Source organism: Neoarius graeffei, chromosome 27 (assembly GCF_027579695.1).
Source record: "Neoarius graeffei isolate fNeoGra1 chromosome 27, fNeoGra1.pri, whole genome shotgun sequence".
Classification (NCBI taxonomy): domain Eukaryota; kingdom Metazoa; phylum Chordata; class Actinopteri; order Siluriformes; family Ariidae; genus Neoarius; species Neoarius graeffei.
The window spans coordinates 23,645,178-23,664,202 of record NC_083595.1 but is presented as its reverse complement, the minus strand read 5'-3'; the positions used below and the strand labels follow the sequence as shown (position 1 = coordinate 23,664,202).

Genomic DNA, 19,025 nt, shown 5'->3' with positions numbered 1-19,025 from the left:
ATGTACCTGGACGACATGAGGGCCAGGTTGGTGCGGTATGCACAGGAGAGTGTCAGGGTTCCTATGGGAGTACCAACAACTCCTACGCGTACTGTCTGGAATCCTGTACAAAGGTGTAAAGAGCGAAAGGGAGTGAATGAGACACACACACACACACACACACACACACACACGAGATAGTGAAATGTTTTGTTGGACTGAATGTCCTTGTATAATATAAACTCCAAATAATCCAAAAATATTCTGCAATAGACCAAAAGTCTTACCTTCACCAAGTCCTGTTAATTGCACATCACCAAAATATATCCTGCCAACGAAAGGGCTGATAAGTGACCAGATCAATACTGATTAATCAATTGTAAATAATTTGAGCTTAAGGAAGCGTGTATAAAAGGGATCAGATATGAATGTTGGATGTGTGTGTAAGCATTATACCTATACAGAATGACATAATCATGGCCTTGTTTGCGTGACAGTTTGTAGGCAGGAGTAACTCTCGTGATGGCCAGGAGAGATTTAAGAAGCAGGGAAAGACGCGTGTAAACCGTGTAGGAGACTTTAATGTCCTTTTCACACCTGAAATTCACACCATTCACATTAAGCATTCACAGACTATAAAGTCTGGAGGTTAACAGCTGTATACGTGATAAGTATAAAATAACTCACTTTTCGTTCATCTCCAAGCACCAGGTTTCTAGCTCCATTGAATCTCCCTGCACAGTGGAGAATTACGTTATATTGGGAAAGAGTTCTCACATTTCCTTCATAGCTGCTTCGCACACAAACCCATCCTGGTCATGAAATAAACCCTTTCTACTCTAAGCTGCTCAAATATCAGTGTCCTGAAAAGGGAAAGTTATAACAGTACAGAATCCTTGTTTCTGTGTCCCTGTAAACAAAGTTCCTGTATATTAAGGCTAGGAATCGCACCTCAGCACAGGGGTTAGCAGAGAGAAAGAGAGGAATCATTGATCACAAAATACCAAAAGTGATTTTAATCGTAACTATATCACAGAAGCTGGCTAGAGAAACATGACTGTGGAACTGAGTAGAAAATCCAGGTGGGGGTCAGGGGAGGTCAGGGGATGCAAAAAGGACAAATATCTCCAGAGCTGCTGACTAAAACAAGCTCCAGTAGAAATACAAATCTTCAGCTTGTTTCAGGGTGTTCACTCATTCACTATTTGGCATGTCACTGCAGTGACGTGGCCGCTTTGACTTCCGTCCAAGTTTCTAGGGAAGAATTACAGTATTCTTGTAATACAGAATTCCTGTTGCCTTCCATTAGATTATTATAAAAGGTTTTCTCCTCTCAACCATTCACACCTATGGACAATTTAGAATAACCAGTTAACCTAACCGCATGTCTTTGGACTGTGGGGGAAAATGGAGCACTTGAAGGAAACCCAGACACAGGGAGAACATACAAACTCCACACAGAAAGGCCCAGTTAACCGTGAGGCTCGAACCCAGAACCTTCTTGCTGTGAGGTGACAGTGATAACCACTGCACTGCCCCTTCATGGTCTTACAATGTGATTATAACCTGATTAAAAAGTTATCAATTTTTAAATGTCTTTTTTTTCTCTAAACCAGGTTATCTTTTCCTTGTCACATGCGTTTATATTCGGGCTGTGAGAATTTTATATTTGGAATACTATTCAAACTTTCATTAAATGGATGCATTCAAAGGCAAACAAATTTCAATTCAAATGTTTAAGAGCGGCGGCATAGTGATGTAGTGGTTAGCGCTGTCACCTCACAGCAAGATGGTCCGGGTTCGAGCCCCGTGGCCAACAAAGGCCTTTCTGTGCGGAGTTTGCATGTTCTCCCCGTGGGTTTCCTCTGGGTGCTCCGGTTTCCCCCCCACAGTCCAAAAGACATGCAGGTTAGGTTAACTGGTGACTCTAAATTGACCATAGGTGTGAATGGTTGTCTGCATCTATGTGTCAGCCCTATGATGACCTGGCAACTTGTCCAGGGTGTACCCCGCCTTTCGCCCGTAGTCAGCTGGGATAGGCTCCAGCTTGCCTGCAACCCTGTAGAACAGGATAAAGCGGCTAGAGATAATGTGATGAGATTTTTAAAGGAATACTTCGGAGTGAAATGCTTTCTAGGTCTATTTTGGCATTATTGGGAATGCATACGTTGAGTTGCTACCACAATCATGTCAATCGGATGTGTTTTGAGAAAATTAGTTTTTTGCGATTTCAACCGGAAAGCGCTAACATGGCAGTGCGCGGGGCATGTCTTTTTGCCGATATAAAACGCTAGTGTAGCAATTCTGACGGGTGGGTGGAGCACAGAAGGACGGCAGGCCAGAACTGAGTTCAACAAAACTCTTTTATTTTCCACTTTTCAGTGTACTTATTTTCCACTCTCCCAGCCACACACGCACGCACACACACAAGGCGTCTGGTTGGGGAGAGAGCTCCCTTCCTCTGCCCTCTCTCCTTATATAGGGCGCGGTCACTGGGGAAGACACACAAAACACACGTTAATTGACATCAGGTGCAGTGATTCAGCCACTTACCTTCCCTGACTCTGCCCTCCGGTCACAAACCGACGCTAGACCACGCCCCTGCTGCCACAGCTAGTTTTAAAACCATTGCAAAGCTCAAAACAACATGACAGCTCTGTGGAAGTGAGTAGAGGGTTCCTACAAATAAAACGAAATGTCCCTGGCTCTGCAAGTGCATGGATAGTGTGTGCAGAAAAGTAAATACAAAGCCAGTGACCTTACCTGAATTTGGTCTTCTCCAGACGCCATCTTCATGGGACAGTCCATAAAAGTCAACTTTTACCAAGACCAAATTCAGGCAAGGTCATTGGCTTCGTATTTACTCTCAGCTGGATAGTACAGTGGTAATGCTCACTGACTACGACGCAGGAGATCGGGGTTCGAATCCAGGTCGGGGCAAAACATCATCCAGTAAGGGCCCTTAGGCAAGACCCCTCATGATATATCAGCCTACCTCAGGAATGAGTGAAGACATAACTGATAGAGTCATACCGGCTCAGACGTTGCCCGGGTCAACAAGGTCTGCGTCAGTTGCTAGGGAACCAGGGCAAACTGATGAGAAATGGGCTACTGGAACAAGACATCGATGGACGAGGACAGAATTTGCTGGAATGCTACTATACAAGCAATCCCAGAGAGAGGGGATACATGCAGCGAATGTGGGACCATTGGATACTTCGAAACCCACAATCAAGGCTAACAAAGAAACAGCTATTAGCCCAGTGTTCCAACATCCGTAATCGAAATCTACTATCACAACTAGAGATTAATGAAATACAACAACGATGCTATGGCAAGGGGGAGCCAGGAAGACAAGTCAGCAGGGAGATGTCATCATCCCCACAACCAGAGATTGGGTACCAAGCCCCAACACCTAACAGCCTCAACACAAGAGCTGCTGACCTGAGAAGGAAGATCGTGACCCAACTGGAAACCTGGAGCCCCCGACGAATACCGAAGCTGAGTTGCCAAGTACCTTCAGAAGATCTACTAGTAGATGTGAATGCTGCTCTGAAGACAATCTCCACAAGAACCATCACTGAGACCAACAAGCTGATACACAGTACAGCAACAGTAATGATGGAGATCATTGGACACAAGGTGGGCTCGGGACATAAACAGTATTCACCATGGAAGAGACGATTAGAGGCCAAGATAAAGGCAGCACGGAGAGAAGTTAGCCAGCTAGCTGAACTACAGAAAGGGAACATGGTGAATAAAGGGGCACCCAGGAAGTACAACTCACTCTCCATACCAGAGGCACTCGAAACTGCCAAACAGCGACTAACAGCTCTGGCCACCCGGTTGAAGAGATACACCAAGGAGGGAGAGGCCAGAAGAATAAACAAGCTGTTCTCCACTGAACCAGCCAAGGTGTACTCTCAGTGGCAGGGGAACAACAACCAGTCAGACCCACCAAGAGCTGAGGTGGAAAAATACTGGAAAGACATATGGGAAAGAAAGGCATCACACAACACCGATGCCCAATGGTTAGTGGACCTAAGAGCTGACCACAGCAACCTCCCAGAACAAGAACCAGTAACCATCTCAGTGGCAGACGTCCAAGGAAGAGTGTCAAAGATGAAGAGCTGGACAGCACCAGGCCCCGATATGATCCATACGTACTGGCTGAAGAAGCTAACTGCACTCCATGAACGCCTAGCAGCACAGATGAACCAGCTGCTGAGGGATGGAACCCACCCAGAATGGCTAACCCAGGGCAGGACAGTCCTAATCATGAAGGACCCCCAGAAGGGACCCATCCCATCCAACTACCGGCCAATTACCTGTCTCTGCACAACATGGAAGGCCCTGTCAGGCATCATTGCGGCAAAAACGAGTAAGCATGTGGCTCAATACATGAGCGAGGCACAGAAAGGGATTGGCAGTAACACCAGAGGAGCCAAGCACCAGCTACTGGTCGATAGAACAGTCGCCCGAGACTGTAAGAAGAGACAGACCAACCTGTGCACTGCCTGGATTGACTACAAGAAAGCCTACGACTCAATGCCACACACATGGATACTGGAATGTCTGGAACTGTATAAGATCAACAGGAACCTAAGGACCTTCATCCAGAACTCAATGGAAATGTGGAAGACAACCCTAGAGGCCAACTCAAAACCCATTGCCCAAGTCAACATCAAGTGCGGCATATACCAAGGAGATGCGCTATCACCACTGCTGTTCTGCATAGGCCTGAACCCCCTCAGTCGGATCATCACGAAGAGCGGCTACGGGTACCGATTCCGTAGTGGCGCAACAATCAGCCACCTGCTCTACATGGATGACATCAAGCTGTATGCCAGGAACGAGTGAGAAATAGACTCGCTGATCCACACCACCCGGATCTACAGCGATGACATAGGGATGTCATTCGGATTGGACAAGTGTGGCCGGATGGTCTCAAAGAGAGGCAAGATGAGCCGAACTGAGGGGATTGACCTACCAGAGGGCAACATAGGTGATATCCAAGACAGCTACAAGTACCTTGGCATCCCACAGGCTAATGGAAACCATGAAGAAGCCACAAGGAAGTCAACCACAGCCAAATACCTCCAGAGAGTAAGGCAGGTCCTGAAAAGTCAGCTGAATGGTAAGAACAAGGTCTGAGCCATCAACATGTACGCGCTACCAGTCATCAGATATCCCGCTGGTATCATAAACTGGCCAAAGGAGGAGATAGAAGCCACAGATATCAAGACTAGAAAGCTCCTCACCATGCATGGAGGGTTCCACCCCAAGTCCAGCACCCTGAGACTATACACCAAGTGGAAAGAGGGAGGCCAAGGGCTAGTGAGCATCAAGACCACGGTCCAGGATGAAACATCGAAAATCCGAGAATACATCAGAAAGATGGCCCCAAAGGATGAACTGCTAAGTGAATGTCTCAGGCAGCAGAACCCTGATGAGAGTGCAGAGGAGGAGGAGGAACAGACAACCTGGAGAGACAAACCCCTACATGGCATGTACCACCGTCAGATAGAGGAAGTGGCTGATATCAAGAAATCCTACCAGTGGCTGGATAATGCAGGACTGACAGACAGCACAGAGGCACTAATCATGGCAGCACAAGAACAGGCCATAAGCACAAGAGCCATAGAGGCCAGGATCTACCAGAGTAGATCAGACCCAAGATGCAGACTGTGCAAAGAAGCCCCTGAAACAGTCCAGCACATAGTAGCAGGGTGTAAGATGCTAGCTGGATCAGCGTACATGGAGAGGCACAACCAAGTGGCTGGGATAGTATACAGGAACATCTGCAACCAGTATGGAATAGAAGTACCCAAGTCCCAATGGGCCATACCACAGAAGGTGGCTGAGAACAACAGGGCCAAGGTTCTGTGGGACCTCAGCTTCCAGACTGACAAACAGATCCTGGCTAACCAACCGGACATAGTGGTGGTGGACAAAGAGCAGAAGAGGGTGGTGGTGATGTACCACCGTCAGATAGAGGAAGTGGCTGATATCAAGAAATCCTACCAGTGGCTGGATAATGCAGGACTGACAGACAGCACAGAGGCACTAATCATGGCAGCACAAGAATAGGCCATAAGCACATGTGGCGTGGAACCCTCCATGCATGGTGAGGAGCTTTCTAGTCTTGATGTGGCGATCTCAGCTGACGCCAACATCAGGAAGAAGGAACATGAGAAACTTGAGAAGTATCAAGGGTTGAAAGAGCAGCTGGAACGGATGTGGAAGGTCAAGGGTTGCGTGGTCCCCGTGGTAGTGGGGGCACTTGGGGCAGTAACCCCCAAACTGGGAGAGTGACTCCAGCAAATCCCAGGAACAACATCTGAAGCCTCAGTCCAGAAGAGTGCAGTCCTAGGAACATCGAAGATACTGCGCAGAACCCTCAAACTCCCAGGCCTCTGGTAGAGGACCCGAGCTTGAGGATGACATGGATACCACCCCCCCGCCGGGGGTGAGAAGGATATATATATATATATATATATATATATATATATATATATATATATATATATATATATATATACATACACACACACACACACACACACACCGAAAAGTAACAATTTCTCAATGAACACAATTTCCAAAATGTTGAAAAGACAAAGTTGAATATAACATCTGTTTAACTTATAACGTGAAAGTCAGGTTAATAATATAAACTTAGATTGCACATTTTTCAGTTTTACTCAAATTAGGGTGGTGCAAAAATGAGTACACCCCACAACAAAAACTACTACATCTACTAGTACTTTGTATGGCCTCCATAATTTTTAATGGCAGCACCAAGTCTTCTAGGGATGGAATGAACAAGTTGGCAACATTTTGCAACATCAATCTTTTTCCATTCAACAATGACCTCTTTTAGTGACTGGATGCTGGATGGCAAGTGATGCTCAACTTGTCTCTTCAGAATTCCCCAAAGAAAATAACTTCTTTACAGCACAAAGGTGAAGGCTACAAGAAGATCAGCAAAGGTTTACTTATCAGTCAGAATACTGTAGCAAAAGTGGTACAAAAGTTTAAGAAAGATGGAACTGTAACCATCTCACAGAGACGTCCAGGTCGTCCACGGAAGTTAACACCTCGACAGGACCGTCTTCTGATGAGAAGGGTTGAAGAAAATCAGCATGCAAGTTCACGGCAGTTATCTAAAGAAGTAGAAAGCCAAACTGGGATGATTATTTCCCATGACACAATACAGCATACACTGCACAAAATTGAAAACTGAATTTGAGGAAAAATTACTTAATACTAGTGAAATTATCTTTTGGCAGATATTTTTACTTGATAAGACAACTTAGAATAAGTTGGTTGCAATCTAGAACTAAGTTTAATAATCTCAGAATTGGTGTCTTGTATTCTTCTAATAGGAAATGTTAGATAGTTTCAACTATTTTCAAGATATTTTCACTTGCTAAGATATCATTTTTTTGCAGTGTGCAGAGGATGCTGTCCACAAAAGAAGCCTCTCCTAAAGCCCAGGCACAAAAAAGCCCGCCTAGAGTTTACCAGGGCCCATGCTGACAAAGATGAAGACTACTGGGACTCTATACTCTGGAGTGATGAGACCAAGATAAATGTTTTTGAAACTGATGGCTTCAAAACTGTATGGCGTTGCAAAGGTGAGGAATACAAAGAAAAATGCATGGTGCCTACAGTGAAACATGGTGGTGGCAGTGTCCTTATGTGGGGCTGCATAAGTGCTGCTGGTTTTCATTGATGGCATCATGAATTCAGACGTTTTGCTCTATACTGAAAGAGAAGATGCTACCATCACTCCGTGCCCTTGGTCGTCATGCACTTTTCCAACATGGCAATGATCCTAAACACACATCTAAGGCCACTGTTGGATTTCTGAAGAACAGGGTGAAAGTGATTCAGTGGCCAAGTATGTCTCCTGATATGAACCCAATTAAAAACCTATGGGGAATTCTGAAGAGACAAGTTGAGCATCACTCTCCATCCAGCCACTAAAAGAGGTCATTGTTGAAGAATGGAAAAAGATTGATGCTGCAAAATGTCACCAACTTGTTCATTCCATGCCTAGAAGACTTGGTGCGGTCATTAAAAATCATGGAGGCCATACAAAGTACTAGATGTAGTAGTAGTTTTTGTTGTGGGGTGCACTCATTTTTGCACCATCCTAATTTGAGTAAAACTGAAATATGTAATCTAAGTTTATATTATTAACCTTACTTTCACGTTATAAGTTAAACAGATGTTATATTAAACTTTGTCTTTTCAACATTTTGGAAATTGTGTTCATTGAGATATTATTTAAAATGTTACTTTTCAAAGGGGGTGTACTCATTTACACTAAGCACTGTATACTATCAACTGCAGTAAGCTTTGAAACAAAGTCAATATTTGAATGTGAGAGGAGATGACGCTTTGCTTTAGATAGATAGATAGATAGATAGATAGATAGATAGATAGATAGATAGATAGATAGATAGATAGATAGATAGAAGCAAGCCTCGGGTAAAGTGAGTAGAGTTTTATAAGGAAATGAACTGTAGGTTTTATTGAGCATCTTGCAGAGCCAGCCACAGTTCTTCTGGACACTTTGACCATCACACTTGCTTCTTAATTTTGCAGCAAAACCCAGCAGCCTTCATTATGTTTTCTTTTTTAATCTGAAAAGTGGTCTCTTATGAAGTATGCTGCTCAGATACAAACTTTTTTTTTCTGTAACATTTAATTTTGTGCTGGAAAATGAACATTGGGAACTCAAACGTTTTTGTACTGACTAATAATGTAGAAGTCACAAAAGAGAAATCTATAACAAAGTTAGTATGAAAAAATAGGGTGCCCAAGACTTGCACAGTACTGTAGCTTGTGTTTACATGTGAGTAAGGTGGTGTTTACATTAGACCGTATCCGTCTCGTTTTCATCGCGGATGCACTGTCCGTTCACATTAAAACGCCGGGAAACGACTCCACAGGCGGAACAACTTGAATCCGCCAGGGCCCACGTATTCAACCCAGTTCGTATCTGATCCGGTGCGGTGTAAACATTGAGATACGAGGAAACGCAGTGCTGAGCTCTAGCTGACATCGTCATTGGACAACGTCACTGTGACATCCACCTTCCTGATTCGCTGGCGTTGTTCATGCCATGTTGGTCATGTAACGCGACTGCTGAAAAACGGCGCGGACTTCACTTCCTGCTATTGTTTCCACCTTGTATCACCTTTTTGTTTTTCATTAAAGAGTATAAAAGTATGAATATAATGCTTTGCCATTCTTAATGTTGTTCATGGTAAGATGCAAATACTGCCCATTGTGTAGTTATGATTGTCTTTAGGCTTGCCATCCTTCCACTTGCAAGTGGTGAGTGACTTGCGCATGCCCGATATGCACTGGGATCACACACACAGCGGCTCAGTCCCGAATCACTGCTCGTGCGCTTCACTCACGCGCTCTGTGAGCTGCGCAGGGCCGGAGTGCGCACCCTCCAGAGGGCACTCGCTGTTCAGGGCGGAGTGATTTGGAGCGCAGCCTCTGAGGAGGAAGCGCTGAGCCGTACTGACATTTCAACTTACGTGCCGTCTAATTAGTCATGTGATTAGCGTATCCGTGTATTGGCGTTGCTGTGTGCATGCGAATCATGTATTGGCGTTGCTGTGTGCACGCGAATCATTTTAAAAACGTTAATCTGATGATCCGCTAATACGGTCTAATGTAAACACCACCTAATACTTCATGTAAGGAACTCAATTGGTTAAAAATGAGAAACATAGACCTATAATTAGTCTATGAGCCGAACATTCTCTCATTTCATTTCAAAGCGAGTTCAATCAATTAGCATTTAGGTAGTTCAAGTATTTTCTCAAACCAGTCAAGTTGATAAAGTAAGCAGTGATAAGCATGGATAAAAGCTACTGCTACACTATTTAAATTTCTTAGCTCGAACAATATAGTTTTAATATATCCTGGGATTAGTCATTATGTCCCCATCCTGTGTTCGGAAATTGACGACAAGAATAGTCGCTGATTTCAGGTACTGAAGCCTAAAGGTCAAACCTGGAGTTTATTCCACACCTAAAACGTTTTACCTTGCATGTGCACAACAAACAAAATGATTCTGAATGGATTGCAGTGCTTTAATTAGCAAGACAAGCAGTGGATATTTATTTTGTATTTGTTTAAATTTATCTGGTTGGTTTTAAACAAATCAGGGCTTGAAATGCAAGTGTGTAGTGTTGCAAAGAAAATGTGCAAAATCGGTAACAAATGCAGGAATACATCACCTTGTGTCAGTTCGGGCATCTCATTTTTGTTGACACAATCACTAAATACAGTAATTCTCTCGTGCTGTGACAGATTATCAGATAAATGTCAGTAACGTTTTGTAGTTAATGACTGGTTATTTAATTAAGCCTAGTTCAGAGTAATTAACATATTAACTGCTTATTAAAATAATTGTTAGTTGTTGTCCTATACAATCAGCACTAAAAATCCATTAGTTCATTTGCAACAGGTATTATCAGATTATCAGGGCGGCATGGTGGTGCAGTGGATAACACTGTCACCTCACAGCAAGAAGATTCTGGGTTCGAACCTCACGGCCAACGGGGGCCTTTCTATGTGGAGTTTGCATGTTCTCCCCATGTCTGTGTGGGTTTCCTCTGGGTGCTCCGGTTTCCCCCACAGTCCAAAGACAAACTAGTGCATACTTCATGTCGGTCCCAAGGCCAGATAGATTGGGGAGGGTTGTGTCAGGAAGGGCATCCGGTGTAAGAACTACGCCAAATCAAATATGCAAAACAGCTCCGCTGTGGTGACACTGAATGGATAATCAGATTATCAGAGATGAGAAAAGGTTAAGATGAATGACAGAACTACAAACAAGCATTTCCTGAAATGTAAAAGTAGAAAATTCTGAACTGAGCAAGTTATAGTTCCACTTTCTACATCAAACGAGAACCAAAAAGAAAAAAAACAAAACAAAACTTGACTTTCAAGTCTAAATAAAGCTGCAAAAACATAACTGAAAATTCAAGTCCGTCAACAAAAGTCAATCACAAAGCCTGGGTAAAGAGGGCATTACACAATCCCATCTTACCACATTAAAAAGCTACTGTATTCATAAGACTTTGCAAAAATCTTAGCCCCCATAATTTTTCCTCATACAAATGCTGGGTTTTGCTGAGAAAAAAAGAAAAAAAAAAAAAAAAAGAAGCAACTGCAAAAGTCCGAGTCTCCAGAAGAACTGTGGCAAATTCTCCAAGACGCTCAGTAAAAACTCACCAGCTAATTTCCTTAGAAAAACTACCCAAGACTACTGATGTTGCTTTCTTTAAAAAAAAAAAAGCAAAGAGCTATTACACCAAATACTAAATTTGTTTACTTTATTCCTGTTTATTGCTCTTTATGGTATGTTGTTTTTACAATACCATGTTTAATTTCATTATTTTTGAAAGCACCTTTACAGCATTTCATTACATGTGCCTGAGACGTATGAAAAGTACTGCGTGTAGGATATAGAGTATGTCCTGAAAAACCATGTATTATGCTATAGCTGGCAAATAAACACAGTGAAAAGAAACACAAAGTTAATATTACAGCATACAGATAGTTAAACTCTCACTGGTTTCTTAGTATCTCTTATTGTATGTGTTAAGATTCATGCCATCAGAAAGATCATAACAGAATTCCACACATCAGGGGCGTCAGAAGCATTTTTAATGTGGGGGGGGACACACTGGCGGGGGGGGGTCCTCCCCCAGAAAATTTTTAATTAATTAGATGCCATTTCCTGCATTCTGGTGTATTTTTAACAGGTTGTTAAACACCTAATTTTATCTACAAAAGTCACTTAATTCAACGACTATTTTCGAGACTCAACAATAAGTCCTCATTCAACTAGTCCAGGGGTGGCCAACCAGTTGGAGACCAAGAGCCACATTTTTTACTGTATTACCGCAAAGAGCCACATCATACACATGGGCACACGAACATCACCCATCTCTTCCTCTCTCTCTCTCACACACACACCTCTGCTCAGCCAGATTAATAGTAAATGTCACACACCAACATATTTACTCCTACAGTACTAAGACCACAGGCTGAGGCCAGTCATTTTTAACAATGAACATTGTGTGCACTTACTATGCATGCTGCTTAGTGGGACTCATGGCATTACCAAAAAAAAAGCCACACCATACACATGACCGCACATGAACATCGCCCCCCCTCGCTCTCTCTCTCACAGACACACACGCTCACGCACCTCTGCTCAGCCAGATTAATAGTAAATGTCATACGCCAACATGAGAGAAATTTACTCCTTCAGTCAGTACTACACAGGCCAGTCATTTACAGCAATCAATATTGTGTGCACTTACTATGCATGTTGCTTAGTGGGACTTCTGACATTCCTTGCCTTGAACAATCCTCTTCAAATCTGGCTTGTATTCCGTCGTTGCCACTCGAAGCAGTTCTTTCACATGGGTTTCAGTCAGAACAGAACGATGCTTTGACTTCACGTTTCATGGTAGAGAACACAGACTCGCAGACGTATGTTGACCCAAACATTGACAGTATCTTAAGCGCAGCCCGTTTCACATTCGGGTATTTTTCCAATGGCACACTTTTCCAAAACTCAATGGTGCCTTCCCTCAAAACAGGTTTCAGTTGGTCTTCCTCACGAAGATTGATCATCTCCAACTCAGCCGCAGCCTCATCTGTGATTAGCGGGGCTTTCAAACAGTCCATCTCCGCATTGAATGGGTCGACGAGGAACGTAACCTGTGGCCTTTTCAGTTGTATATCACGGAACCGGGTTACAAAGCTTTCGTGCAGGTTTTCAATTAGTGTTGCATATCTGGCTCCTTGCTTATTCAGGGAGGCGGGAAGCTTTGAAATGAGCTAATGACGACTGACATATAAGGCAGAATGGCTTGCCATTACGTTCAACAAAAAAGTATAAACTCTCCCACTCTGTTAAAAATGTCCTATGTTCGTCTTCATATTTTCGTTTTGCTGTGCATTTTTTCATTGCCATTTTGAGAGGCTACTTGACACAAGATACACCTTGCCCAAAAACTTAGCGATTATCTCACGCACATGCGCATTTGACATGACCTGAAAATACCGTAATATACCCAAGCAAAGCGAAGATGCATTTGACGAAAATACCATACTGAACTCAAGCAAAGCGCACACGCACATTTAAAAAAAAAACAAAAAAAACACAAACTTCGATATGAACGTAAGAGCCGCATGACACCGGGCAAAGAGCCGCATGCGGCTCGCGAGCCGCGGGTTGGCCACCCAAGAACTAGTCCATATATTCATCAGCCTGTTTTTAGGCTACGTTTACATTACGTCGAATCAGCGGATCATCAGATTAATGTTCTTAAAACGATTCGCGTTTACACTAAAACCGTTAGCCGTGCACATAGCAACGCCAATACGCGGATACGCTCGGCTCCGCAGGCATCCTGCGCTCCAAATCACTCCGCCCTGAACAGCGAGTGCCCTCTGGAGGGTGCGCACTCCGGCCCTGCGCAGCTCACACAGCGCGCGAGTGAAGTGAACAAGCCACGATTCGGGACTGAGCCGCTGTGTGTGAGATCCCAGCGCAGATCACTTATTACTTGCAAGTGGAAGGATGGCAAGCCTAAAGACAATCATAACTACACAATGGGCAGTATTTGCATCAGTATTTGCAGTATTTTCATACTTTTATACTCTTTAATGAAAGGTGATACAAGGCGGAAGTCCGCACCGTTTTTCAGCAGTCGCGTCACATGACCAACGCCAGCGAATCAGGAAGGTGGATGTCACAGTGATATTGTCCAATGAGACGCCAGCTAGAGCTCAGCACAGCGTATTCGCGTATTCTGAATGTTTACACAGCACCGGACCAGATACGATCTAGATTGAATACGTGGACGCTGGCGGATTCCCGTTTCCTGGCTTTTCCAGGGGGTTTAATGTAAACGGACAGTGCATCCGCGAAGAAAACGAGACAGATATGGTCTAATGTAAACGTAGCCTTAAACCCACTGCTGTGCCTAAGATAATGAGATGAATGTGACACAATTTATCACCAACAATAACTTTATGGGTGCATTTTACTTTTTTTGTGTTTTCTTTTTTATTTAGTTATAGATGTAACACAACATGCCACTGTGCCAAGCAATAGTGACACTCAACTGTATGTTTCAAAATAAGAATATTCATAATTTCACACAATGAACAGGCATGACATGGCATCATGCAAACTTCATAAGACAATCACACTGTGTCAAGCAACGGTGACACAAAAAATAACTTCTCACAATGAACAGGTGGAATTTTGCTAACCACCAACAGTGACTTTAGTGGGTGCATTTTACTTTTTTCCGATTTAGTGATACACATAACAAAAATGACATGGCATCATGCAGTCTTCATAACACAAAATCACACTGTGTCAAGCAACGACACATAAAAGATAACTTCACACAATGAACAAGTTCAGTTTTGTCAACCTACATGCAATGGTGGTACTAGATTTATAGATATAACGCCTTCTTCTATTGATGCCACCACAATTTCTACCACTTCATAACTTTTATCCCCCTTTCCTTCACAATCCACCTGGAATAACATCCATCTCTCTCCATTGCTTTCCTTTCTACTATTCCTTCCCCATACACTGATTTCCCATATTACTTTCCAGAAAACTGGCAAAGACCAGACAAAACAAGTTCTTCAAATCACAACAGGGAATCAATAAATATCATCAGAGCAGACTTGACCTCATTCTTGGCATTACAATAAGGCAGGCCTGCTGGGTTTGAATTAAATGATAGCCAACATTAAGCTAGCTGATACATCTCCTAACATTGACTAGCCAGCTAACTGCACTAACATTTCCATTGGGACAAAAAAACCTGTCCTGTGGGGAAATTTTGACTTACTTTCTGCTTCTTTGTAAAGAATTTCCTTGTCTATTGTGTCTGGGAAGGGAGCAAATACTGCAAACAATTCATCATCAACCAAGAATACCCCATTAGGCTAAGCTTATTTCATTGTTTAGTTGAACATTAATTTAACGTGGCCTAGGGTTAATTTTGAGGGCATATAACAAAAGAATAAGGTTTTAGCAAAAGCTAGACATTGTGAGGTGGCAATGGGGCTGACGTCACTTCCTCCACTCTCGAGCAGCTGCACCAGCATTTCTCTGCTCGCGCTGAGATTCACTCGCGCGCGGTGAGTTGTTGTAGGGAATGCCCGGAAAACCCGGAGTGGATGTTCAGTGGAATGTGTATTCTCTTATCGATCAAGTGGAATGGATTCTTTCACGAAGCAATAGAAACGGCACTGGGTGAACTAATATTTTATGTTAAATGTGTGTGGGGGGGTCCAAACGAAGAATTATGAAATGTGAGGGGGACACGTCCCCTTCACATTCAATGGTGGCGACGCCCATGCCACACATCACAGATCTGTTTCTTAGCCAGCATGTTTTAGATGACAGGAAAATCACCCATTTTGGCTTTACAGCAGGACAACACAGCATAGCAGAGTCTTATCATATTCTTTAACATGCACATTTACCTCTGACGTTTTCAGGGAAATCTCCACACACATGGAGCGCCCAACACTGGGCAGCTGCCCAGCCAGAGCTTTTTTAGCTTCATGAGTCACCTCTGGGATGTCTTTAATTGCCAGGGTGAACTGAATTGAGTGAAGAAAACACATACATTATTAGCAGGACAAAGGTTTCTATCCACAACAATGTTAGAAAGGAGACGGTGCAGGGTTTACCCAGTCTGAGCCTGTGGGGGAAGAAGAGGAACGAGTGCAAATCTTCTCGCCCAAACGAGCTTGCACGATCACCTGCACAGTCTATTTACACACACACACACACACACACACTTCATCACAACTATTCCTGACAATATTGCAACTCTTGGTATTGTACAGCTTAGGTACAGTATGGTTAGAAAGTAAAACAATGCCAACTCAGACCTTCAAGACAAAAAATTTGATGAATTTATCCAAGTCTTTTCTGTCCTGTGGGCTCAGATCGCTGTCCATCATGACCCGAGCCTGAAAGATATACATGTAAGAGAGAGAACATGATTGTACATTTGTTTTCTTTTGTACTGCTATGTGCACGCACACTGCTTTCTTATTTCAGTGTTCTGGCTATATTCTATATGCTGTAGCTGCCATGCTAATAAAACTGAACTGAACAGAGAAGATCTGCTGATCTATATGATCACAGGATTTGAACAACTCAGAAAGGGCTGTTGATTAGCTCAATAATTGGATGATGTGGGTTACAGCAGGGGCTGCAACATGGTGTGGTGCAGTTGGTAAAGTTGCTGCCTCAGAACGTAGCTCAGTAGCTTGGGTTACTTTCTATGTTCATGTACTCCAGGTTTCCCCACCACCACCACCACCACTGTCCAGCAGGTGGATGGGTATAAAGCACCGCTCTTTGTGAATGCATGTGCATTGGGCTCTGTAATGGGATGATGTGATATGCCCAGCGTTCCTGGGATAGGCTCTGGATGCATCACGACCCTGCCCAGGATAAAGCTCTTACTGAAAGTGAATGAGTTGTGAACAGGACAAGGGGTACTTCAGGACCAGAGCTGGGATCCTACTGTCTAAACAAGTCATTTGCAGTTCTAATTCCATAAAGTATAACTGTGCATGACTTTTTTGATTGCGTTTTTCCTCAGAAACATTCAATGACTATATCCCAGATTGCACACTGACGTACTATACAATACAGCAGCCACCATAACAAAAACAGCATGCCAGTAATGGGACTAGAACATCCGCGTCCTGAGCCGACAGAGCGCTAGAGCTTCGTCAGTGTCCAAGTAACACACTCCATATGCCATCTTCTCCAATCCCAACAGGACCGGTTTATAATACAAATTACACACGGCTAAAGTCTGGTTTCGATATTCAGTCTGAACAAATAAACTCAACATCAATGCTAACGCTGTGCTGCTAATGTTAGCTAAAACAACAACATACAGACACTTACTGTTCATCACAGATTCCACATCCGCTGCTTACGCTTCAGATATGCTTTAAATCTCAAGACAGACACCGTGTGTTTGAATAAAAAATTAAAATACAATCTGAAGAATGGTAATGTAAAAAATCGAGTCACATCATCACAACCCCAAGGCATGCTAAGTCTCCCATTTTTGTTTATGTTGTTAAGCAGCCAGGTCGTTGAAATGACGTGGAATAAGCAAGGAATTTAAATCAGCAGATTCGTCATGGTGTATAATTCAAACAAGGAAGTTGTGTTATATCACGAAATGGGATTTTTTTATAAAGAAAAAAAACAAGCAATATTTTATGTGTTGTTCTTTTAAAATGTATGTAAATTGTGTTAGCAAACTGTTTAAACTGCTTCTTATCGAATAGCGAAAGTAAGACAGCAGAAATACATGAGTTATTCGGAAATTAGAAGTTTGTGCATGTCCTTTGATGTAAATCATTAACTATACCCAAAGCGATGTATGGAAAGAAAATTGGTGGTGATTTCAAAAATCCGTGTTATTAGGTACATATCTGGACAAGTGTTATATGTTTAGTGAAATGTGTGGAAAATGCGGAGTGAGAGTTCAAAGGCGACGTAAACAAACTTACCAGCATCTTTGGTAATGTAGCTGTGAAGGATTATAAAGCCGCGTGTTTTGTTTATGAATTTGTTTAGGCGCTTGCTTTGTTTTTGCACCCATTTTAACATTATTTAATATGAGCGTTTAGCAGATGTAATATATCATGTTTGAATGCTAAAGCCAGAGCGGGGATTGTAGGTTATACACGCTGCTTAGCATTTTCAGAATCAGAATCAGAACCAGAAGAATCAAGTTTATTGGTCAAGTTTGTTGACACACACAAGGAATTTGGTTCCGGCAGTTGGTGTCTCTCTAGCGGGGAGGGATATATATGTAAGATATGTAATGTAAGAAAAATGTTTATATGTGATGGACAATATAGACATTACACAATATAATAAATATGCAATCTACAATAACTAGTAGCTATAACTATACATAGTATGCAATAGCTATATTATACACAATATGTCTAAATTATTATACAATATCTGTAATCTAAATATCTATAATAAACACTATAATATACAATATTATGCATAAAAATGTATGCTATCAACAATATAAACAGTACACCATATACAGGCAGTATGCAGGATATTTACAGACGACGCAATATACTAAAAATATACACAACAGTCAGAGTACACAGAGTGCAGTCAGGTAGTGCAAACAGGAGGTACAAGTGGTACCATAGTATAATCGTAAGGATGGATCAGGTCAGATATTTATGACGTTGATGGCATGGGGAAAGAAGCTGCTATGTTATGTCTGGTGGTTCTGGTTTGCAGTGCTCTATAGCACCTGCTGGAGGAGAGGAGATGGAAAAGGTTGTAACCAGGGTGTGAGAAGTCCTTAATGATTTTCTCTGCCCGCTTCCTGGTTTGTGAAATGTACAAATCCTGGAGGCTGGGCAGGGGAGCACCGATAATCCTTTCTGCTGACCTTACTGTTTGCTGCAGTCTGTTCCTGTCCTGTTTTGTGGCTTCACTGAACCAGACTGTGATGGATGTGCACAGGATGGATTCAGTGACAGTGGTGTAGAACTGTGTCAGCAGCTCCTGTGACAGACCATACTTCTTGAGTTGCTGCAGAAAGTACATCCTCTGCTGGACTCTTTTAAGGATGGAATTGATGTTGGAGTCCCATTTCAAGTCTTGTGAGATGGTAGTTCCCAGGAACTTGAAGGTCTCCACAGTTGACACAGAGCTGATGGATATTGTGAGGGGGAGCATTGCAGAGGGGTGTCTCTGGAAGTCCACTATCTTCTCTACTATCGTGAATGTGTTTAGCTCCAAGTTATTCTGACTGCACCAGAGCATCAACCGTTAAACCTTCTGCCTGTATGCAGACTTGTTGCCATCTTGGATGAGGCCTGTGACCGTAGTGTCATATGCAAATTTCAGGAGTTTTACAGTTGGGTCCATGGAGGTT

General features: G+C 42.9%; 2 protein-coding genes across 6 annotated transcripts in view; one reads left to right on the top strand and one right to left on the bottom strand.

Moving 5' to 3' along the window:
- atg13 (ATG13 autophagy related 13 homolog (S. cerevisiae)) overlaps nucleotides 1-17,202 on the bottom strand; it is a 59,043-nt gene extending 41,841 nt beyond the window's left edge. For all 3 annotated transcript variants that reach the window (XM_060911420.1, XM_060911418.1, XM_060911419.1), the window contains exons 1-8: nucleotides 17,003-17,202; nucleotides 15,967-16,047; nucleotides 15,763-15,843; nucleotides 15,553-15,672; nucleotides 667-713; nucleotides 436-576; nucleotides 267-307; nucleotides 7-103 (exon numbers count right to left, since the gene is read on the bottom strand). In XM_060911420.1, the coding sequence (XP_060767403.1) occupies nucleotides 7-103; nucleotides 267-307; nucleotides 436-576; nucleotides 667-713; nucleotides 15,553-15,672; nucleotides 15,763-15,843; nucleotides 15,967-16,038 (599 nt within the window). In that variant the 5' untranslated portion in view covers nucleotides 16,039-16,047; nucleotides 17,003-17,202. The remainder of the gene's footprint in view (nucleotides 1-6; nucleotides 104-266; nucleotides 308-435; nucleotides 577-666; nucleotides 714-15,552; nucleotides 15,673-15,762; nucleotides 15,844-15,966; nucleotides 16,048-17,002) is intronic.
- A 225-nt stretch (nucleotides 17,203-17,427) lies between these two features.
- Nucleotides 17,428-19,025, top strand: part of harbi1 (harbinger transposase derived 1) — a 34,522-nt gene continuing 32,924 nt past the window's right edge. The window contains exon 1 of one of the 3 annotated variants that reach the window (XM_060912025.1): nucleotides 17,428-17,533. The gene's annotated coding sequence lies outside the window, so the exon portion shown is untranslated. The other 2 variants (XM_060912026.1, XM_060912027.1) reach the window with 2 other exon arrangements.